This window comes from Quercus lobata, chromosome 7 (genome assembly GCF_001633185.2).
Source record: "Quercus lobata isolate SW786 chromosome 7, ValleyOak3.0 Primary Assembly, whole genome shotgun sequence".
Taxonomy (NCBI): Eukaryota; Viridiplantae; Streptophyta; class Magnoliopsida; order Fagales; family Fagaceae; genus Quercus; species Quercus lobata.
This window is the reverse complement of record NC_044910.1, coordinates 37958877-37978324: the sequence shown is the minus strand read 5'-3', so window position 1 is coordinate 37978324 and position 19448 is coordinate 37958877. Positions and strand designations below refer to the sequence as shown.

At 33.6% G+C, this 19448-nt stretch overlaps 2 protein-coding genes across 2 annotated transcripts; both read right to left on the bottom strand.

Moving 5' to 3' along the window:
• Positions 1 to 1536: 1536 nt before the first annotated feature.
• Positions 1537 to 8800, bottom strand: LOC115953931 (IAA-amino acid hydrolase ILR1-like). The gene is made up of 5 exons (XM_031071761.1): positions 8293 to 8800; positions 3384 to 3509; positions 2983 to 3297; positions 2276 to 2404; positions 1537 to 2175 (listed from the first exon to the last, which is right to left on the bottom strand). Exons 1-5 carry the CDS (start codon positions 8644 to 8646, stop codon positions 1798 to 1800), a joined length of 1302 nt encoding a protein of 433 aa, XP_030927621.1. The 5' UTR covers positions 8647 to 8800; the 3' UTR covers positions 1537 to 1797.
• A 2288-nt stretch (positions 8801 to 11088) lies between these two features.
• On the bottom strand, positions 11089 to 16810 carry LOC115954226 (IAA-amino acid hydrolase ILR1-like 3). The gene is made up of 5 exons (XM_031072136.1): positions 15972 to 16810; positions 13472 to 13597; positions 12918 to 13232; positions 12426 to 12554; positions 11089 to 11707 (listed from the first exon to the last, which is right to left on the bottom strand). Exons 1-5 carry the CDS (start codon positions 16338 to 16340, stop codon positions 11330 to 11332), a joined length of 1317 nt encoding a protein of 438 aa, XP_030927996.1. The 5' UTR covers positions 16341 to 16810; the 3' UTR covers positions 11089 to 11329.
• Positions 16811 to 19448: the final 2638 nt, after the last annotated feature.

The window sequence follows — 19448 nt, the reverse complement described above, 5'->3', positions numbered from 1 at the left end:
AATTTAAATGGTTCTTAAGCGTCGGGGTCAATAATACAAAATTGATAACACAAGGTTTTGCAACTGACCCAAACCTAGGGGTCTTTTTGCACTTTGTTGAGGTTCAAAATATCACAAGTAATGTGTCAAGGACCAAAATTTTACAAATTTAAGAAAAAAGAATCCATTTGGGCCTTCAAAGAAGGGACAAGGCCCAAATCCGCCAATCAAGGTCCACTTAAGATAAGTGAGAGGAGGTCCAAACCCATGAATGGGCAAGCTTTGGACCTTAGAAAATAAAGAAAAAGGAAAAAAGGAAATTCAGCCCAGCCCTTGTAAAGAAAACTTGTTGGGAAGCCTAGAAAATGACTAGACCAGGATACTTGGGGATTCCTAGAAGCCTGGGATCCTCGAGATATGCAGAAAGAAGTCAGTTGGGATTAGGACAACTCAAGGGAGCATGCTCATAGACACAAAGAACAAAGGTGGATATGTCCCATCAACCGCCCATGGTTCAGAAAAAAAGGTTGATGGCTTAGGAATCAACACTCCAAAAGAAAAAGCCTAGTACCTCAGGGAATGCAGGAAGGTGGTTGAGGATCTTTCAGCTTGACAGAGAAGAATCTGTCCATTTAGAGAAAATGACAAAAGGTGAAACAGCCCAAAAAGTGGATCTGAAAAGTAGCATTTAAAAGTTTTGGAAAAAGGGAATTGAAAGTCAGCCCCTAAGATCTCCCAAAAGGGGAAATAATGAGAAAATAAGGAAGGGACCAGCCACCAATGTTGCTGACACAATATTGGTTCTGGTACCCAAGACAGCAAATGGAGGGAACCAATGGTACCCCAAAAACCCTAGGGAGGCACTATAAAAGGGGATGGAGTCAACAACAAAAATCGATCAGCAATAGTGAATTAGGGTGAAAAGATCCTTTAAAAAACTCCTGTAGAATTCAAAAAGGGAAAAAAGAGGGAAAACTCCGTGGGGGATCTTGAGACAGATACTAAGGGATACACTTGAATTCAAAGGGATTCAAACTTCATAAGTTTTAGAAGTCTAAAAGAGCTATCTAAATTTGTGACTTTTGAACTTGTTTGGACCTTGTAACATATCCCAGTAGAGAAAGGACCAAATGTATTGGAAAACTCAAGAAATAATGAAATATTATTCATCATTCTAAGGATGCCTAACGTTTTTATTTACCTTTACTATTCCTTTACTGTACAATATGTATATATTTTGTGTATGGATGTGTATGTGTTGCAAGACCCATGTCTTTGTGCACAACTTGGTTCGTAATCAGCCCAACATAGCTGCGGTGAACCAAGCCTAGTCCACCAAACCACAAGCATAAGGCCTAGGGTCCTTGTTTCTATTTGGGCCTGAGTACTATGAAAAAAAGAAAAAGAAAAGAAAAGAACCCATAGACTTTGTCTGAAGTAAAATTTAGTTGCAGTTCTTTAAGTATTGTGCCTTAGGTTATCTAGTGAACTTCAATTATGAGCTTAAGACTAAAAAACTTCAATTATGAGCTTGCATCGGCCAATTAATTGTAATATTGCTAGCATTGCATTGGTCAATGCAGCCATGGAATTAAATTAAATTTAAAGAACTATAACTGAACTTTGTCAACTTACAAAATTTTACTTGATTTTGGCAGACTTTAGGTTTTACTCTAACATATTCACGCAATTTAATTTTATGGTTTTCATTGTTTGATGCGAATCACGCTTCTGATGTTCTTGACATCATCTTCTTGTTTTTCTTTGTCATTATCTACAGCTGAATCCAAAACAAATCCCAAGTTCCTTATTGTCAAGTTAATCAGTGCCAACAACATGGCTATCAAAGAATGTGATTGCAACAGCAGCATGAAGAGCTGCTCCTATTGGAAAAGCCTCTTCATCAATAACAAAATAAGGAGAGTGCAATGGCTGGTCGGATTTCACAGTATCATTCATAATCCCAAGCGTAAACATTGCTGCAGCACTCTTCTGTGAGAAGAAGCTGAAATCCTCTGCTCCCGTAGACACCGGTAGAAGCTGAACATTGGATGGCCCAACTAGAGATTCTCCAACTTTCTTTGCATGTTCATACAATGCCTCATCATTAACCATTACAGGATAAGGCAGTGGTGTGTCTTCCTTGAAGTCCAATACAGCTCTACATCGATGCACAGCTGCTTGTGCTTCTATGACCTGCAAGTGGAACACATTAGATGTTCACTACTTTTTCTTTCAACTGAATGGTAATGGTGGAAATGAATGAGGGTCAGACAAGGAATGCATGTTTCACCACCTCTTTGATCCTTTGCTTGACGTAGGAGAGACCTTCAGAGGTCAAGCTCCTGTAAGTTCCACCAAATTTCACCGACTCTGGAATTACATTTCCTGCTTGGCCTCCCTCAATTAATCCAACTGTCACCACCTATATGATTCAAATTTAAGCTCTCACATTAGTTGGCACCATGGGGCTATGGATGTAAATGGATTGGTTAAAGATATAAAAGCCCCATATCACATTTCAAACCTGACATAGCAGTTCTTTTATTAAAGACTAACGAGTACGCTGCTTTAACAAAATTATTGTTACAAAACCACTCACAAATCCAACTCTATCTTTATTGTCACATCGTAGTTATCAAACATGTACTTGACTCTCAAATCAGTGATAGAGATGAGTGTTTGTGAAAGGAACTTCGTTATGTCAGGGACACAATTTTTTTATAATTGTTGACATGATTTATTGTAATTTGATCATCATTTTCATCTAAGTTTATCATTAAAACTACTTTTATTATGTAGCAATCACAATAGATTATGTCAACAAATACAAAAAAAATGCTGTTTCCCTAGTCCTTAAGACATATTGTTGTAAAAATAGCATTACTTCATTGTTAATGCAATTCATTGTAAGCTGCGTGCTCATCTTACCCAGCAAGTGGTGAAATCATGCCAAAAGAAAAAAAAAACCAATTTCAAAATATTGGAAGGAAAGAGATTTACATTGGCTTCAAGGGGATTTGTCTCTCTAGACACAATTTGTTGGAGGGCAAGGATTGCAAAGACCGCTGCAAGAATTGGATCCTTAGTCATATGTGGGGCTGCTGCATGTCCACCTTTTCCTTCAATGGTAGCGGAAAAGAGCCCTGCACCAGCAAGCACTGGACCAGGCCTTGAAGCAATAACTCCAGAGGGTATTAATGGCAGAACATGCAAAGCAAAGATGGAATTGATATCGTCAAGAGCACCATCTTGCAACATGTGGTAAGCACCAGCATAGCCCTCTTCTCCGGGCTGGAAAACAAGCTTCACGGTTCCCTTAAAGTGTAAGTTGAAACAATATGTATAGTTAGCACTTATGGTTCATATTCTTGATGATTAATTTAAAATGCCTTTAAATTTACCTTCAATTGGTCTCTTTTTCCATGGAGTAATTTGGCTGCTCCAAGTAGCATTGCTACATGAGAATCATGACCACAGGCATGCATCTTGCCATCAATCTTGCTCTTATGCTCCCACTCCACCAATTCCTTCTCAATGGTAAATGTACATTTCAATGTTTCATACAATGAAAATATATAAAATCAAAGAGAATAACATAACTACGCAGAGCATGAAAACTAACCATTAGCTACATCAGTTGATCAACTGGCATGTCATTTTAAAGGAAATCCATGTAATGCCCTGCTTTAGTAAGGACTAAAGCTAGGATAAAAGGTTGATTAGGTGGCTGTGGGTGTAAAAGTTTAAATGATATGGTATTATGTATATTAGCATAGATTTTTTAAGACGATAAATCTCTCCACAATAAAAATGACTCTTTCCGTTCCAAACCAAATGGAGAGGATCCTTTCTAGGAAGTTTTGAGGTGATATTAGGGATAATACAAATTTGAGTTTAAATTCAATAAGTATGTGGTATAACACCCTCTACTTCCAACATGCCACATCAGTATTTCACAAATTAATGAATAGGAACTGTCACACAAAATCAATACTCATTATTACTATCTGAAAATCAGAGTATTCAAATTAGCAATCTAATCTTGCCATCGGCCTCACTGTCACCGAGTTCGACAACCACACCATTGACCATGACATCCATGTTGTCTTCTACAACCTCTGCTTCAATGGCCAACAACCCATCCCGGCCATCTTTTTTGGCAGCAAGTTCTTGCAAGATGGCCCAAATCATAAAATCTCAAAACAAAACCACATATGAGTTGACCGCAGATAAAATAAAAAAAAAAAAACTTTTTAAGCATAGTTCTTTTTTTTTTTTTTTTTAATAAATAGGATATAGTTTCAATTAATAGCATCTACTTCAAATAGTAGAGTTTTGGGCATCAGTCTAATTAGAAGAAAGAAACTAATCAATTAAAAGAAATGCAAAAAATACAAAGGTTGTGAATAGATTACTATCATTTTCAAATAAAATAGCAACCAATCAAATGATAAAATAATAATAATAATAATAATAATAATAATAATAATAATAATGGCCAACAATAAAAACATCAATAATTATAAAAGTAAAATTTGTCAAAAATTTTTGTACCATTGACGACTGATATTTAATGAGGGGCGTAGGTCTGTCACATTTCTGTGGTTCATTTAAAAAGTTGTATAAATCACATTTTACCACTTTAACAAATATAAATAGTAATGCTATATAAAATTATACATTCATAGCCTCTTCAATACAGCTATATAATCAGTTGAAGGAAGAATTAATGGAGCTAAACTTTTTCCCAACTTTTATATGAACTTATTATTTTTCTCTCATTTACAATAAGTTTATTTATTTTATATGTATGATAAAATTCAATCTATAAAGTTTGTTTCATGATGATTGTTCTTTACAATCAGATCAAGATATCAATTAGTTTTTTCTGTGGATGAGGTTCGAATCTCAAACCTCTTATTCAATGATAATAAATTTTACCAATGAAATTAACTAAAACCTAGTCTCTTAGAGTATGTTTGCTTGGAGGGATTTTAGGGAGGATGAAAAATTTAGGAAAGAAAAGTGGAGAGAAAAAAGTTTTAGTGAGTGTTTGGTCAGGAGGGTGGAAAATTTTGTGGAGTAAGGTGTTTTTTCCCCGAACCCACCAAAAAGTTCTCTCCAAAATAGGAAGAAAACTGAGTTGATTTCTGTAAAATGTTGCTTCAGCCATACTTTTACACTTTTGGCCCTCTTTAAATAGCAACTACGCTATGAGTCCAAATCTTCTGTCTCACTTTTCCTGCTTCATTCTATACTTCACCAATAAAAACTTGCCACATGTTCACCTAATTAATTAAATACTACCATTAATTAATAACGGTAGAATTAATAAGTCAATAATGATAGTATTTAATTAATTAGGTGAACACATGACAAGTTTTTATTGGTGGAGTATAGAGTGGAGCAGGAAAAGTGGGACAGAAGATTTGGACTTGCTACGCTATAGTATAGTGCCCTCAGAATGCATCTTTTTTTTTTTTTTTTTTTTGTATTTTTCTCTCTTTATAACGTGTTCAGTTTTTTTCTTCCTTTTATATATAATATAATAACAAGTAAAAATAATATAATATAATATGTATGATGTGTAAATTTTTTATAAAATGTTATTTTAATAATTTTAATTAATACTAAGTAATATTTTAATTATTTAATGAGTATAATATAAATAATTTCTTACCTATTATGTAATAAGGGAATAAAAGTAGATTTATATAAACTAGATTTTCTATTCTTCAAATTTTCTCCTCAACCAAACAAAAAAGTTTTTTATCCTTCCAACCAAAATTAAATATTTTCTATCATCTTACTTTTCTACTTCCTCAACCAAATAAACCCTTCAGTGAAAATAAGTTATATCTTCAGCATCACTAGAATACAAATACAAACCATCATAAATAAGAGGACCACGAAGTTAGTAATGTGTACACATGAGTTTACACTGAAGTGGGGGCCCAACCAATTAACTCCAAAAAAAAAAAAAAAAACACCAAAGTTGGTACACTATGAAGAAAATTTATTGGACATTTTAGGATTTTACTTCCTTTGTAGAATTGAAAGACTCCCACTTATCAAAGGGAGTGGCTCCTCTCCTGTTTCAAAGTCTCAAATTCTCTCATTTTTTTTTCTTCAGATTAAAGACACGTGGAAACTAAATAATCTAAGGGTCAGAACATGGACACGTCAAATACAATTTTCATCTAATTATTTTTTTCTTTGTCTTCTTTGCCCCTCTCTCCTTCTTTTCCTTTGTCTCTCTTACATGAGTCACCAAACTACTTAACAAATGAAGGCAAAGGAGAAGACGAAAGAGAGGAAGAAGAACTGAGATCAATCTGGTGGCTTTTTGAGTGAAATGAATCGGCCAGGATTTAGGTAAAGAAGAAGAAGAAGAAGGCAGAGAAGGAAAGGAAGAAGAACTGAGATCAATTGGCCTCTCTTCTCTGTGGTTTTGATCTTCTCCACCATGATTGGGACTCTTGCTAGCTAGCTAAAGTTTTGATTTAGGCTTTTATTTTATTTTATTTTATTGTTCTCTTTTTGAAGGAAAAACAAAATCTAATTCTAGGGTTAGGGGGGGATTTAGAGCAAAATTTGTAGAAATTCTAAAGATTCTATCCATACCTGCTAGAGCCAAGGAATTTACCTTGTAACCTCCTCCTTCTTCTTCTTCGTTTGCACAATAACTTGGTGACTCAGTGAGAGAGACAAAGGAAGAGAAAGGGGCAAGGAAGAGAGAAAGAAAGAAAAATAATGCTATGAAATTGTTTAGACCCTTAGATTGTTTAGTTTCCATGAGAGAATTGGAGACTTTGAAACAAGAGAGGAGCCGCTCCCCTTGGCCAAAATGACACAATAGCACTGTTTTTCGAAATATATATCAATCTACAACTGTTTCGGAAATATGTTGGGATCTACCACTTTTTGGGTACTTCAGTCTGGAGAACTCGAGTTTTCCATAATACTCGAGTTTCATGGAAAAATTTTGAAATTTTTTTATGGTACTCAAGTTCCATAAAAAATTTTCCAACAAATTTAAAGGCTATTTTTTCAAAGAACTTGAGTACCCAAAAAGTAGTAGATATCTACATATTTCTGAAACAATGGTAGATTGATATATATTTCGATAAACAATGGTATTTGGCCATTTTGGCCCGCTCCCCTTATTTAAAATGACTGAATCAGTAGTTAGTTTAAGTTTAAATAAACTTTTTTTTTAGCTTGAAGATTTAGAAAGTGGGTCTTTATAGTTTATAAACCCAGCTTTAAGAATTAAGATTTGCAATTTTCTTTTCCTTAACCATTGTTTTTGTCAACAAACCCCAGGTTTCAAAGGAAAACAACAAACCCACCAAAAAAAAAAAAAAAAAAAAAATCTCAATGCTAAGAGCATTAACTCATCTTTCACGATGGTTAGTGACTTCTTTTTTCCTTTTTGTTGTTGCGCAAGTTGCTGATTTTGTGGTACATCTTTTAGTTCAGATGTTCTTAACTTTATCATAATTATTGATATGTTAAGATGTTCATATTGTATGTACTCATGATTTTCAAGCAAATTAGTAGATCTACCTCATGTGGATGGGAGTGTGTTTTGGAAGAGAGGAGTGTTTAATTTGTTTTGGATTTTGTTTTTGATAAAAAATGTGGGGTAACGTCTGAAAGGGAGGTGGATTACGGAGTAGTAACGAAGTGAAGCATAGGTGAGTAAAGTGTCAAGAATGAAACCACGGATGGATAAGTTAAATTTAGGCTAAACCACAGGTGGGTAATCTGTAATCATCCCTTAAAAATATGTGATTAAATGATTAAATTTACTATATTTCAATAACTTAAATTTTAAAAATAATCGGTAATTTAACATGGTATCAGAGCATAAGATCCTAAATTCGATTCTTGTTTCCTCCACTTTATTTCCCATTTAAATTCTCACATGTTAGGTCTCACTTATTAAAAATGTAATTTCGGCCTACACATGAGAGAGTATTAGAAATATGTGATTAAATTTACCATATTCTAACAGTTTATGTTAGTTTCGGTCTACATGTGAGAGGAAGTGTTAAAAATATGTGATTAAATAATTAAATTTATCATATCTCAATAGTTTAAACTTTTGGGACAATCAGTAATTTAACAACTGCAACATACTAATCTGTTGGGCCCAAAGAATGTTTAATTCAAACATAATCGATCAAGAAGTCAAGAACAGAACTAAGTCCATGTAAATAATAAAGTGTCCAACATTCATTGATTGTGTGCATGTAATTATTCATAAGCCGAGAGAGAGAGAGAGAGAGAGAGAGAGAGAGAGACCTGCAAAGGAAGGGCATCCATGTCAGCTCTAAGACCAAAGAAGGGTTTCTCACCGGACCCAATAGTAGCCACCACACCAGTCTTGGCCACAGGCCACTTGTACTCAATCCCAAGCAAGTCCAACTCGGCCCTTATGAGCTCACTCGTCTTGTGCTCTTCAAATCCTATTTCTGGGTACTCATGGATTCTCCTCCTAACACCTCTCATCCACTCGAAGAACTCTCTCTCCTTTGCTGATTCCAGCAACTCACGAGTCAACGACCCCATATCTGATCTCAAATCAGCTTCTAAAGCCGCCCAAGGTTGGTGCAAGAATATTGTCAATGATAGCAATAAGCACAAGAGTAAATCCATACTGACTTGATTGTAATTGATTTTTGGGGTTAAGAGTTTTTTTTTTTTTTTTTTTCCTTTTTTGTTTGGCTCACTTGGATTCTATCTAGAAATGAAGAACCTGGCTATGGCTACTTTGTTTTATGTGATTGTGATCCTCGAGGTTAGTTCTTAGTTCTTACGTATTAAATGGAAATATTGTTTAGGCTCTATTTTTGTATTTGAGTAAACAAGTGTGCGGGAGCATTTTTTATTTATTTATCATTCATTCCAGGCTCCAACTGCCTCTTTTGTCTCACGCTTGCTCTACACACCAGTTCACTCGTTTCACACACTAACATTTTCTAGAAAAATTATCTCGTTTTTATTTTTTATGTTTAGTAGCAAGCAACTTTAAAATAAATTAAAAAAATATTAATTGACTTTCTTTTTTAATGACATTTTAGAAATTAAATAACTTCATCTCACGTCAAACTAAATAAAAAGTTAAAAAATAATTTTTATTTGACTCATTTTTTTTCTTGATAACAAATACAAAAAAATACAAAAAAATATCTTCACAAAAGATCTTTTATTGAAACAAACATAATGTAAAATAAAGAATAATGACAGTTTTAACGATCTTAATATAAGAACGGTATTTTTTTCACATAGTGTGTTTTAATAAACTAAAAAAATTGAGTTAAACTTACATTCTTCTATAAAATCATATAGTGTGTGACCTGTTTGGTGAGTTAGTTTAAGTAATGTTATTTAAGTATTTTTGATATATGTGTAGGTGAAAAAGTGTGTTATATTGTTTAAAGTAGAGAAACAACATTGATTAATGGGTGTTATGTTATGTTATGTTGTTTTGTGTTTACCCTTAAATTGAATTCCCCCGTCACAAAGTAGAGAAAAATGCTACATTGATTAATGGGTGTGGCCTTGGACCTACTGCCATGCTGTGCGGCCCAGAATTACATAGCCGAAAGACAGGGGAATTGGTCGGTAGGATTAGTTTGGGTTTGGGTTGAATTTTTTAACCTGTTAATCTTGTATTAGGCTTTGGTTTGATGATTGTTAGCCCAATCCAGCCCAGCTCCAAATTTTAACTTTCGTACCCTTGATTTCGAGAATGGGTTGGGATTGTGCCCGTTATCAGACACGTTAGGATAAAATCATATACCAGTTTTGGACATTGTGCCCATATCCTAATGGAAAATAAAAAAATTACAAACTATTTTACAATTTTTTTTTTTACAAACTGTTGATATGATATGCGGTTATTGGTAATTAAAAAGGTGATGTTAGTTGTGGAATTAGATGAGAATCAATAGTAATTTGCAACATCAATAATTTGTAAAAATATTGTAAAAAATGCATGTAGTATTACTCTATCCTAACATGTTCAATGTGTTAATGCATTGAACACAAACCGTGCCTTGTGTCTAAACTAGCTTGTGAACTCATGCATCATTATATATCTTACTCAATCCATGGCACGTCTCTCTTATTATGCCCATAGTTTTTATTGTGTGGCAGGCGACACCTCTCAATGATCATCACAATCCACAAGTCTTAACAATCAAATGACCACCTAGTTTATGGTCATTTTTATCTTCTTATTTGGTCTTTTTTCTCTTCTTTTTCACTATAAAAGGGAAATTATCCTTTTAGTGGAAAGTGGAAACCAAAGAATATAAGATAGTTTCTTCTTTTTTATGAGTAAACGTTTGAGTGTCATTTCTTCTTCATCTTAATTTGTTATGATGTTTTAATTAATAATAGGAGGAAAATGAAAATTGATATAGCACATTTTATAAATAGGTTACTTTTTAATAGCCCAACATTCAGTACCATAGGAGCATAACTAATTGAACAACAGTTTTATAAAACAAAAAAATTTCCTTTAAATTACTAGGTATTATATGATCACACTATACTCTTGATGCACTTCTCCACTTCATCTACCATACTCTTATCCTATGATTCACATCATTTTCAATCTCTCCATCTTTATGAATTATTGATCCAAGATATCAAAAGTTTTAGTTCTTTAGTATCTATTGACTATCAAGTCTTATCACCTTCTAAATTCCCCAATTTAAGGGAATTGTGTTTTATTTTTTTCCCAATCCTCTCAAATAATTTCCTTCTCCACCCAAATACATCAAATAGGGGAAGGGTAACACCCCCATCAATGCCTTCCTTTCAACCAGTATCTGTTTCTCTCCTCTTCCTCCATCCAAACAGTAGCCAATCTGTAAGTATCTCTTGTTGCCCAGTATGTGCCTAACCAAGGAATCACTCTTTCATACCTCAACCTCTACCTGTTAGCTACTTCTACAATAATCCTTTGGGTGACTAAAAGCCCATGTTTTCTTAAAATAAAAACTTTGATAGTAGTGACACCTAGCTAGCAAACTATTCCAGTTGATACTGGTAGCTAGGAATAAAATGTATAATTTGAGATTTGGTATGGACATATCAGAACAATATCATTACTCAGAAGGCAATTTCCCAAACAAGTCTGTTGAGAATTGAGATTTTCTTTCTGTACAAGCCATGAACAAGTACAACTGTAAGTGGACAGAATTTCAGGGTTTATTACATTGTATATTCGTGATCTTTCTTGTCTCTTTGGTGAATCAGATAAAATTTGAATAACACATTATTTTGCTCTATGGTTTTCCATTGTTGCTGGTCCAACATGCCCAAGTCTCTAACTGGTCTCAACAAGATGGCCATCCAAGTAAGAAATGGCCACAGCAGCATGGAGAGCTGCTCCAATGGGAAGAACCTCCTCATCAATAACTAAGTAGGGTGAGTGCAAATTTTTATTTGATTTCAGCGTTTCATTATTCACCCCAATCATGAAAAATGCAGCTGGAATCTTCTGTGAGTAGAAGCTGAAGTCTTCTGCTCCCATAGTCATTGGAATAAGTTGGACATTGGGTTCCCCAAGCAAGCTTTCTCCAACCCTTTTTGCATGTTTGTACATTGCTTGATCATTAACAGTTGCAGGATAAGGCTTCAATTTATCCTCCAAGAAGTCTATTGTAGCATTGCATTGTTGCACTGCTGCTTGCGTCTCAATGACCTGTTAATTTTTTTTTTGATAAGTAACTTAAAAGTTTATTGAAAGAACACAGCCCCGTACATATAGGCAAAAACATCAAGAAATCAAAGTACAATGATCAAGCAACCTAGAAAGAGAAATACAAGAAAAAGAAGGTAAAACCAAACACCATTCGAGAAGAGTAGAAAAGAAAAAAGACTTAAACAATTGTTACTGTACTTTTCTATCTCAAATGGTAGATTTCATGCTCAAAAAGAAGCTCCATACTCCCTAGACATTGTTCAAGACAAACTTCCAAGGAAAAGTAGCTGCCAATAGTCACTACTCACTAGAATAAATTAAGCAGCTTAATGAGGGGAAAGGAAGTAGCCTTTGCTCAACGATATTTTTAGAAAGTTACAATTAACACCCCTGTAGTATGCCCTTAAAATTCAGAAGACCTTGCGATTTGGTTTGCAAACACTTAGCTCCCTTATACTTACATCCGTTAGTCAATTTGTTTACTTTATCCGAATTTGATGATGTTAAATTAGCAAATGAAAACATAACCTATTGAAATACAACTTAAAAAAAAAAAAAAAAAAAATCTAACCTTTTAACCCATACCTTCTCAAAGTGTGCTCATCTCATCCTCCATATCATACCATCTCAAACTCAAACAAAAAGGAAAAAAGAAAAAAGAAAAAAAAGATAACAAGCGTGTATTTAAGCTATTAGACTAGAATTGTGTCAAAAGTACCTCTTTAATTCTTTGCATAAGGTAGGATAGACCTTCTGTACTCATGCTCCGGAATGTGCCTCCAAATCTCACCGTCTCTGGGATTACATTCCCTGCTTGGCCACCCTCAATGAACCCAACAGAGATCACCTGTAATTTGTAAATGTTGAAAATGAACACAGACAAGAAAATGCTATTAGGTTTTTAATTCTCATACTGAATTTAATTATCCACTAGCAGAAGTATTCATAATATGTATGCCTTTGAACAGGAACATCTCTATTTCCATTTCAATTGAAATGGAAAGAATAAAAATTTTATTTCCTAAATTTGATAGTGTATAAAGTACTATGTAATTTTAAATTTCACATGACTTGATACTGGATACACAATTAGATTTATAATAATTAATCTAAACCATTAAACAAATTCATTTCAATTGAGGAGGATCCTAATACTTTTCCCTATGGATCATTATACAATTCAATTATTCAAGAATGTGAGGAAAATTACCATGGCCTCTAGAGGATCTGTTTCTCGGGAAATAATCTGTTGGAGTGAAATGATAGCCAATGATGCTGTAAGAACAGGATCTCTAGTTACATGGGGATTTGCAGCATGCCCACCCTTCCCTCGAATTATGGCTACAAACCTGCCAGAGCCAGCAAGCATTGGACCAGGTCTCGAACCAATGGTACCAGTGGGCATTTCTGGTAAAACATGTAATCCAAAAATGGCGTTAACCTTATCAAGTGCTCCCTCTTTTAACATATAAAAGGCCCCAGCATGACCCTCTTCTCCAGGTTGAAAAACAAGCTTAATGGTGCCCTTTGAAATAGATTTTAGACAATGCAATCAGCCAACATTATCAAAACAATAAAATATATATATGACTTTAGGGTGGGATAGATATGATAGGATTTGAATTTATGGCATTAATTCCATGACAATTTCTCTTTATCATTAAGTCAAGAATTTCATTTTCTGGACAAGTACACCAAGACACCAATAAGGTTCTTTTAATTCTTCATCGTTGTTCCTAGATGTTTATGTGATTGTTGATTTACCTGCAATTCACTGCTTCTTTGCTTAAGTAACTTAGCAGCTCCGAGCAGCATTGTTACATGAACATCATGGCCACAAGCATGCATTTTGCCAGGGTTCTTGCTCTTGTACTCCCATTCTACCAATTCCTTTCAAAAAAATCATAATTAATTTCAAGTATTTGATTAAAAATGAAGGTTTCACTTTTGAACAAAAGTGAATCCTAAATAACAGGAAAAAGAGTTTAAACATTTGGTTTAAATTTTGGATCCATCATTATTTGCCGTCCAAACAAATGTATTCCAGCCACCCTTCCCTCTCCTCTCTTCCCATCTCTCTCCATTACAAAGATACCCTTAACATGGGAATGCTAAATTATGGATGGGGCGGCTTCAGCTTCCATGAGGCAGGTGGGAAGGCAGCGGTATCAAAATTTGAAATTTGGTCATTGTTTTTGTTTCACATAACTTTTGATGCTTTTGAGCATGTAAAGCTGAACTTGTCCAAATTGCCAAACTTTTGCAGACTTCCAAAGATCAATTTCTTACATTACATGCATATGGAATTTATTTCTAAAGCTAATCTTGCGTAAAATTGTCTTTTCTATAACCAAAACTATGAAGAAAGAATTACTTGCAAGAAAGAATTTCTATAACCAAAATTTGCACTTATCTTCTTGACATGATTCAAATGGAGTTTTTGTTTTTGTATTTTTTTTTTTTTAAATAAATTATAAACTACCACATCTTACTGCGAATGAATTTTTCTATTTTGAAATTAAGAGCATTGGCATTGAATTAAGCTATAGCTAAAACTTTCATGCCTAATCCAAAAATTTAGTCCACAATATGATAAAACTAACTTATCACTTGTCACTAGGCCTACACATGCTATTTAAAGTATACATCCAATTCAAAAATGGAGGAGATCTAAGAGGCTGTTTGGATAAGAAAATTTCATCACACATCACTCATCACTCAATTTTTCACACTCGTTTGGCATCATCACCCAATTTCCATCACTCAATATTTTTCACACTATTTGTGGGTCCATACCTGTCAATCGGTGCAGCTTTTTTTTTTTTTTTTTTTTTTGTTTGTTTTGTTCTGTTTTCAGTACCCAAACTCACCGAAGCATAAAAAAAAAAAAAAAAAAAAAAAAAAAATCAAGAACGGAAGATCGAATCAGTGAAAGAAGAAAAAGAAAAAGAAAAAAAACCCAAAACTGAAGACTGAACCAGTGAAAAAGAAAAAAAAAAAACCAAGAACAGACCGAAACCAATGAATGAAAAAAAAAAAAAAAAATCCAAACAGCCAACTCAGGAGAAGAAAGGAAAAAAAAAAAGGAAAAAAGTCAAAAGTGGTCAAAAGGTGCTGCTGGTACTATTTGTGGGTCCCCTATGTGTGTTTAATTACAATATTGTCATTGAGTTATGAGTTATGGAAACTGAAAACAGCCAAAACATATAACTTAAAAATCAGAGAATTAAGTGATGGAAACAGAGTTATGGAAACAGAGTTATCGTTTGTCAAACGGATATTGAGTTATGGGTGCCACCATTTTTGAGTTATGAGTTATGGAAACTGAAAATTGAGTTATGGAAATAGGTGATCCAAACAGCTCTTAAATAACTCAAAGTTTCTTGATATACTATTAGACTAACCAACCACCCTAGGTTGTCAGTTGCCACACGATTCCAAGGTATTTGTTAAATTTTGCCTTCAAATAATATTCTGTCTTTTTCATCCTTTTTTTTTTAATAATAATTTTAAGACCATTTTTTTCTCACTTTGATTCCAGCTACAACCAGCATAAAACAAAAGCACAAAACATTTAATAAACAACTGGTAAAGAGTTGCTCAGAAAATTTGAAAAATTAAAATTCACAGTCATACCCAAAGGTGGTCCTCAACTTCAAACAGCAGAGCAATGCACAAAAGAAAAGTAAAAAATGAAAGCACTTCTGATTGTATTTAACAATAAGTTTTGGATAGTTGTTTATATGATTTGGTGTGATTAATACATAAAAGTAAATAAATATATATTATCAGTAATAGAGTCAATGATGTAATCCTTGTTCACAGTTGCCAAAAAAAAAAAAAAAAAAAAAGTATTGTGAAAATAACTGTCCTCGAATTATTGTTTATTCAATTAAATCTTCAATGTTGGTGACAACTGTCCACAAACAATGAAATTAAAAAAACAACCACTACATTATTCTTCAACTAAAACAACTAGTTTCATGTTTAGAGCTCTCGTATTAATGCTTATATAATAGAAAAATAATTATATTTATACAAAATTGTATAAAAATATATTCATTCTAAATTTATTATAATAATAATATTCATTCTAAATTTAATTTTTTATTTTTTTACTTAAGATAAAAAATAGTAATAAAAATAATATTTAAAAAAAATACAGTGAAAAATAAATAATATAATGTAAATTGTTTTAAAAAGTAAATAAAAAAAATTATTAGGTTTGAGTTAGAGAGATTAAAAAAAAAAAAAAAAAACCAACCTGAATAGGGAGGGCATCCATGTCTGCCCGTAGAGCGAACCAAGGTTGAAGCTGGGAGTTGGACCCAACAGAAGCAACAAGGCCAGTCTTGGCAAGAGGCCACGTGTACTCAATCCCAAGCGAGTCCAGCTCCGATCTAATGAGTTGACTCGTTTCGAACTCCTCAAAAGCCAACTCTGGGTTTTGGTGGATTCTCCTCCGAACCCTTCTCAACCAATCCGAGAACTCGGCCTCCCTCGCCGACTCCAACAACTCACGAGTCAACTCAGTTAGCTTCGACGCCGACACAGACACCGAAACCCATTTGAATTGTAGTACATGACACGTGTATATTGATAACATCAACAACAACAAACGTAACCACTCCATGAGAAACAAACACCCAAAGCAAAGTTCGAGAAATCCTGAAATGCTACTTTAAATATTTGGGTAAATTTCACAAACATACCCTGAGGTTTGACATAATACCAATCAAGTCCAAAAGATTTAAAAACTGACCACTTCAGTCCTTAAACCCAAACGGCTTATAACGTGGTTCTATTTTTTATTCTATTCCAAAACTCTCCTCTTTCTCTCATCTGTTTGGATGAGATCGTGAATCAAAAGAGTGGCAAGCTCCCAACGTGACCTTCACAGTTCACACGATGGGTCAATCACTGATTCAACCTGTTTACAACAAGAGATGTGATGGAGATTTTTCATAGAGAGCCAGAGTTTTGGTAATGGAGTGAGTTGCTTGTGTTGGGGTTTGACATTTTTGTGAATTTGAGAAGATTTTTTTGGGGGTTTTGATTTGTTGGGTTTGGTTTTGGATTTGAAGTTGAGATTGGATTTTGATTTTGTGCTGGGGTTTGACATTTTTGTGAATTTGAGAAGATTTTTTTGGGGGTTTTGATTTTTTGGGTTTGGTTTTGGATTTGAAGCAGAGATTGGTTTTTGATTTTGTGTTGATGTTGATTTTTGGTATGGTTCTTGACGGTAGATTCTTTGATTTGGATTTAAATATTAAAATGAACTGATTTTTTGTGTTTTACTCTCATTAAATGAAAATTTGTTTTGATTGTTGGTTCCATTCAAGGTTTTTTTTTTTTTTTTTTTTTTAACTGGGAACATGTTCTACAATTTCCTCTTCTTCTTCTTGTTTGTTTACTTGTTTACTGGGAAAGCTCTGAGCGTCAGAGAAAAAGAGGAAAGAGATTGAAGGAGGCAGATGAGAGAAAGATGAGAGTTTTGGAATAGAATTTAAAATAGGTAACGGCGTTACAAGCCGTTTGAGTTTAATGACTGAAGTGGTCAGTTTTTAAATTCTTTGGACTTGATTGGTATTATGCCAAACCTTAGGGAATGTTCGTGAAATTTACCCAATAGATGCGGTAATTGAATTTGATTCTATTATGTCTATGTCAATGTCAATGGTACTTAAAAAAATTGTACGCTTCTTTCTTAAACTTTGGCATATGGATCCGCATTGGGTATGCTAAATGGCATATGTAAGGAAACTTTACTATTTTTCACACAAAAAGAAAGCTGCATCCAGGCTTTTAAAATTCAACTATTGCAAATTTTTTTGCAATAGTGTTATAGTGCAATTCTACCTTTAGAGCATTCGCATCAGGAAATGCTATCTCATCCCACTTTACCATTCCAAAAAGCTACTTTATTAATTATATTATACTATTTTACAACACACCTAATATCCCAAAATTCTATTTTTTCCCATTTTATTTAGATATTCTATTTTTTATTTTTTATTTACTATTTCTCTTTTTTTTATTCCTTTTCCTCTCTTTCTCCCTTAACCTCTAGCACCGGTTTCAACACATAGACCCATACACACACATGGACCCATGAAGTCAGTACTTTTTATGTAAATTTCATAATTGTAACTCATATATATTAGAGTTATGACAAAAATTGTGGCATAAAAGCTGTGTTCACAAATTTTCATTTTTGGCCATTAATTAAAGAGCTTCGAGTAGTAGGAATTGAACACAAAAGAGTTGACTTAATGGTTCTTAAAGTCTCATGATATCCATGAGATCTTGGATTGAAAACCTCTTGCTAATAGCTTAGGGTCACCCTAAGGGAATTCTCAATAATCTGATATGTGTAGAATGAGAAATTGCATATACTTAAGAAAAAAGTCAAATATTCAAAAAAAATGTGAATACTCTCGTTTGTAAAAAAAAGAAAAAAAAGAAAAGAAAAAAAAAAAGGAAGTTGGGCCATTGAAGCAAAGAGAATACTCATCAATATCTAATAGATGATGTTAGTGTTGATAATGGTAGGAGGGATGAGATAGAAGGGGCCGGGAAAAGAGGGGGGAAGAAAGAGAGAGTTAATAAAATATCTATAGAAAATATTAAATTATATAATAATTAGGGCTATAACATGTTAGCCTGTTTGAAACTTGTGCAGAATGGAACAAGAAACAAGGGAGTTGGTCCCAAATAAAGGGTATAACATATTAGCCAGCTCAATCCTCTATCCTCTAGCCAGTATAGAGTCTAGACAAATCGTGAGTCTTGTATAGCAAAAATTATGTACTGTTAACCTAATATTCTAAAAGTGTCTAAGACATTATGAGTTTTGTAGGTTGATAACTTAACTCACACTTTTTAATGTTTAAATCTTCCTTCTCTTCTCCCTTGACCATCAATCAAAAAAAAAAAAAAAAAAAGTGCTGTCTAAGACAAATTCATTATTATTTTTTGGTTGAGAAAAGACAAATTCATTGTTGGCTTACCTATATATATGCCGCTAATTTTGTCGCGCTTGCCAGCCAACTCATTATATTTGAATGAGATCCATTTCATAAAGAAATAGTTCCTGTTGCTTCTTTGCTCCTTACTTCAAAACCTAGGTTGGTGCTAGGGTTCCGAACTTCACTCTCTAAGCTGAGTAATTTAACATTTTAACTAAAGCAATAAAGAAGTCACTGTGATTAGTAATCATCAAACTTAAAAACAATAAAAATACTTTTTGGTCAACATCTTGTTTTGTCGTTTAATTTCCACAAAAAAATAAGACCTAATTGGTTCTTTCCAAATGGAAGATGCCGCCATATCTTTATCAATATATGTAGGGTTCTCGGTTCACTAAATCCTGCCCTTAATCTCAACCTCACATCAAAGAGTACGTTGGAAATCATCAGTCTCTTTCTCTGTTTCTGTGCAATGGCAACAAGTTCATTGATCTCTGCAGTCACAAGAAGGTTAGCAAGATTATGCTTAATCATGTTTTTATTTTACCTGTGTTCATGTTATTTGCTAAACTTCCCATAGATTGTTATCATTATTTTGATCAAATTTAAATTTAAGGTCATGTTAACTACTGCTTTTAGGATAATTGTTTAAAAATCATATTAGAAAAGTTTTTAACATCTCTTTTATGAGAAATATAAAAAACTGTAAGAAAAATTAATTATTTTATCATTTTCTCATAAAATGTTTTTAAAAATAGTTCTTAAATCAATGT

Excerpts from the sequence above, each read along its gene's own strand:
- LOC115954226 (XM_031072136.1), bottom strand. The coding sequence starts at position 16,340 with ATGGAGTGGTTACGTTTGTTGTTGTTGATGTTATCAATATACACGTGT. Across the intron at positions 13,598-15,971 it reads TGGATGCCCTCCCTATTCAG|GAATTGGTAGAATGGGAGTA; the intron begins GTTGGTTTTTTT and ends TTTTTTTGAAAG. Across the intron at positions 12,555-12,917 it reads CAGATCCTCTAGAGGCCATG|GTGATCTCTGTTGGGTTCAT; the intron begins GTAATTTTCCTC and ends TACAAATTACAG.
- LOC115953931 (XM_031071761.1), bottom strand. The coding sequence starts at position 8,646 with ATGGATTTACTCTTGTGCTTATTGCTATCATTGACAATATTCTTGCAC. Across the intron at positions 3,510-8,292 it reads TGGATGCCCTTCCTTTGCAG|GAATTGGTGGAGTGGGAGCA; the intron begins GTCTCTCTCTCT and ends ACCATTGAGAAG. Across the intron at positions 3,298-3,383 it reads GAAAAAGAGACCAATTGAAG|GGAACCGTGAAGCTTGTTTT; the intron begins GTAAATTTAAAG and ends TTACACTTTAAG.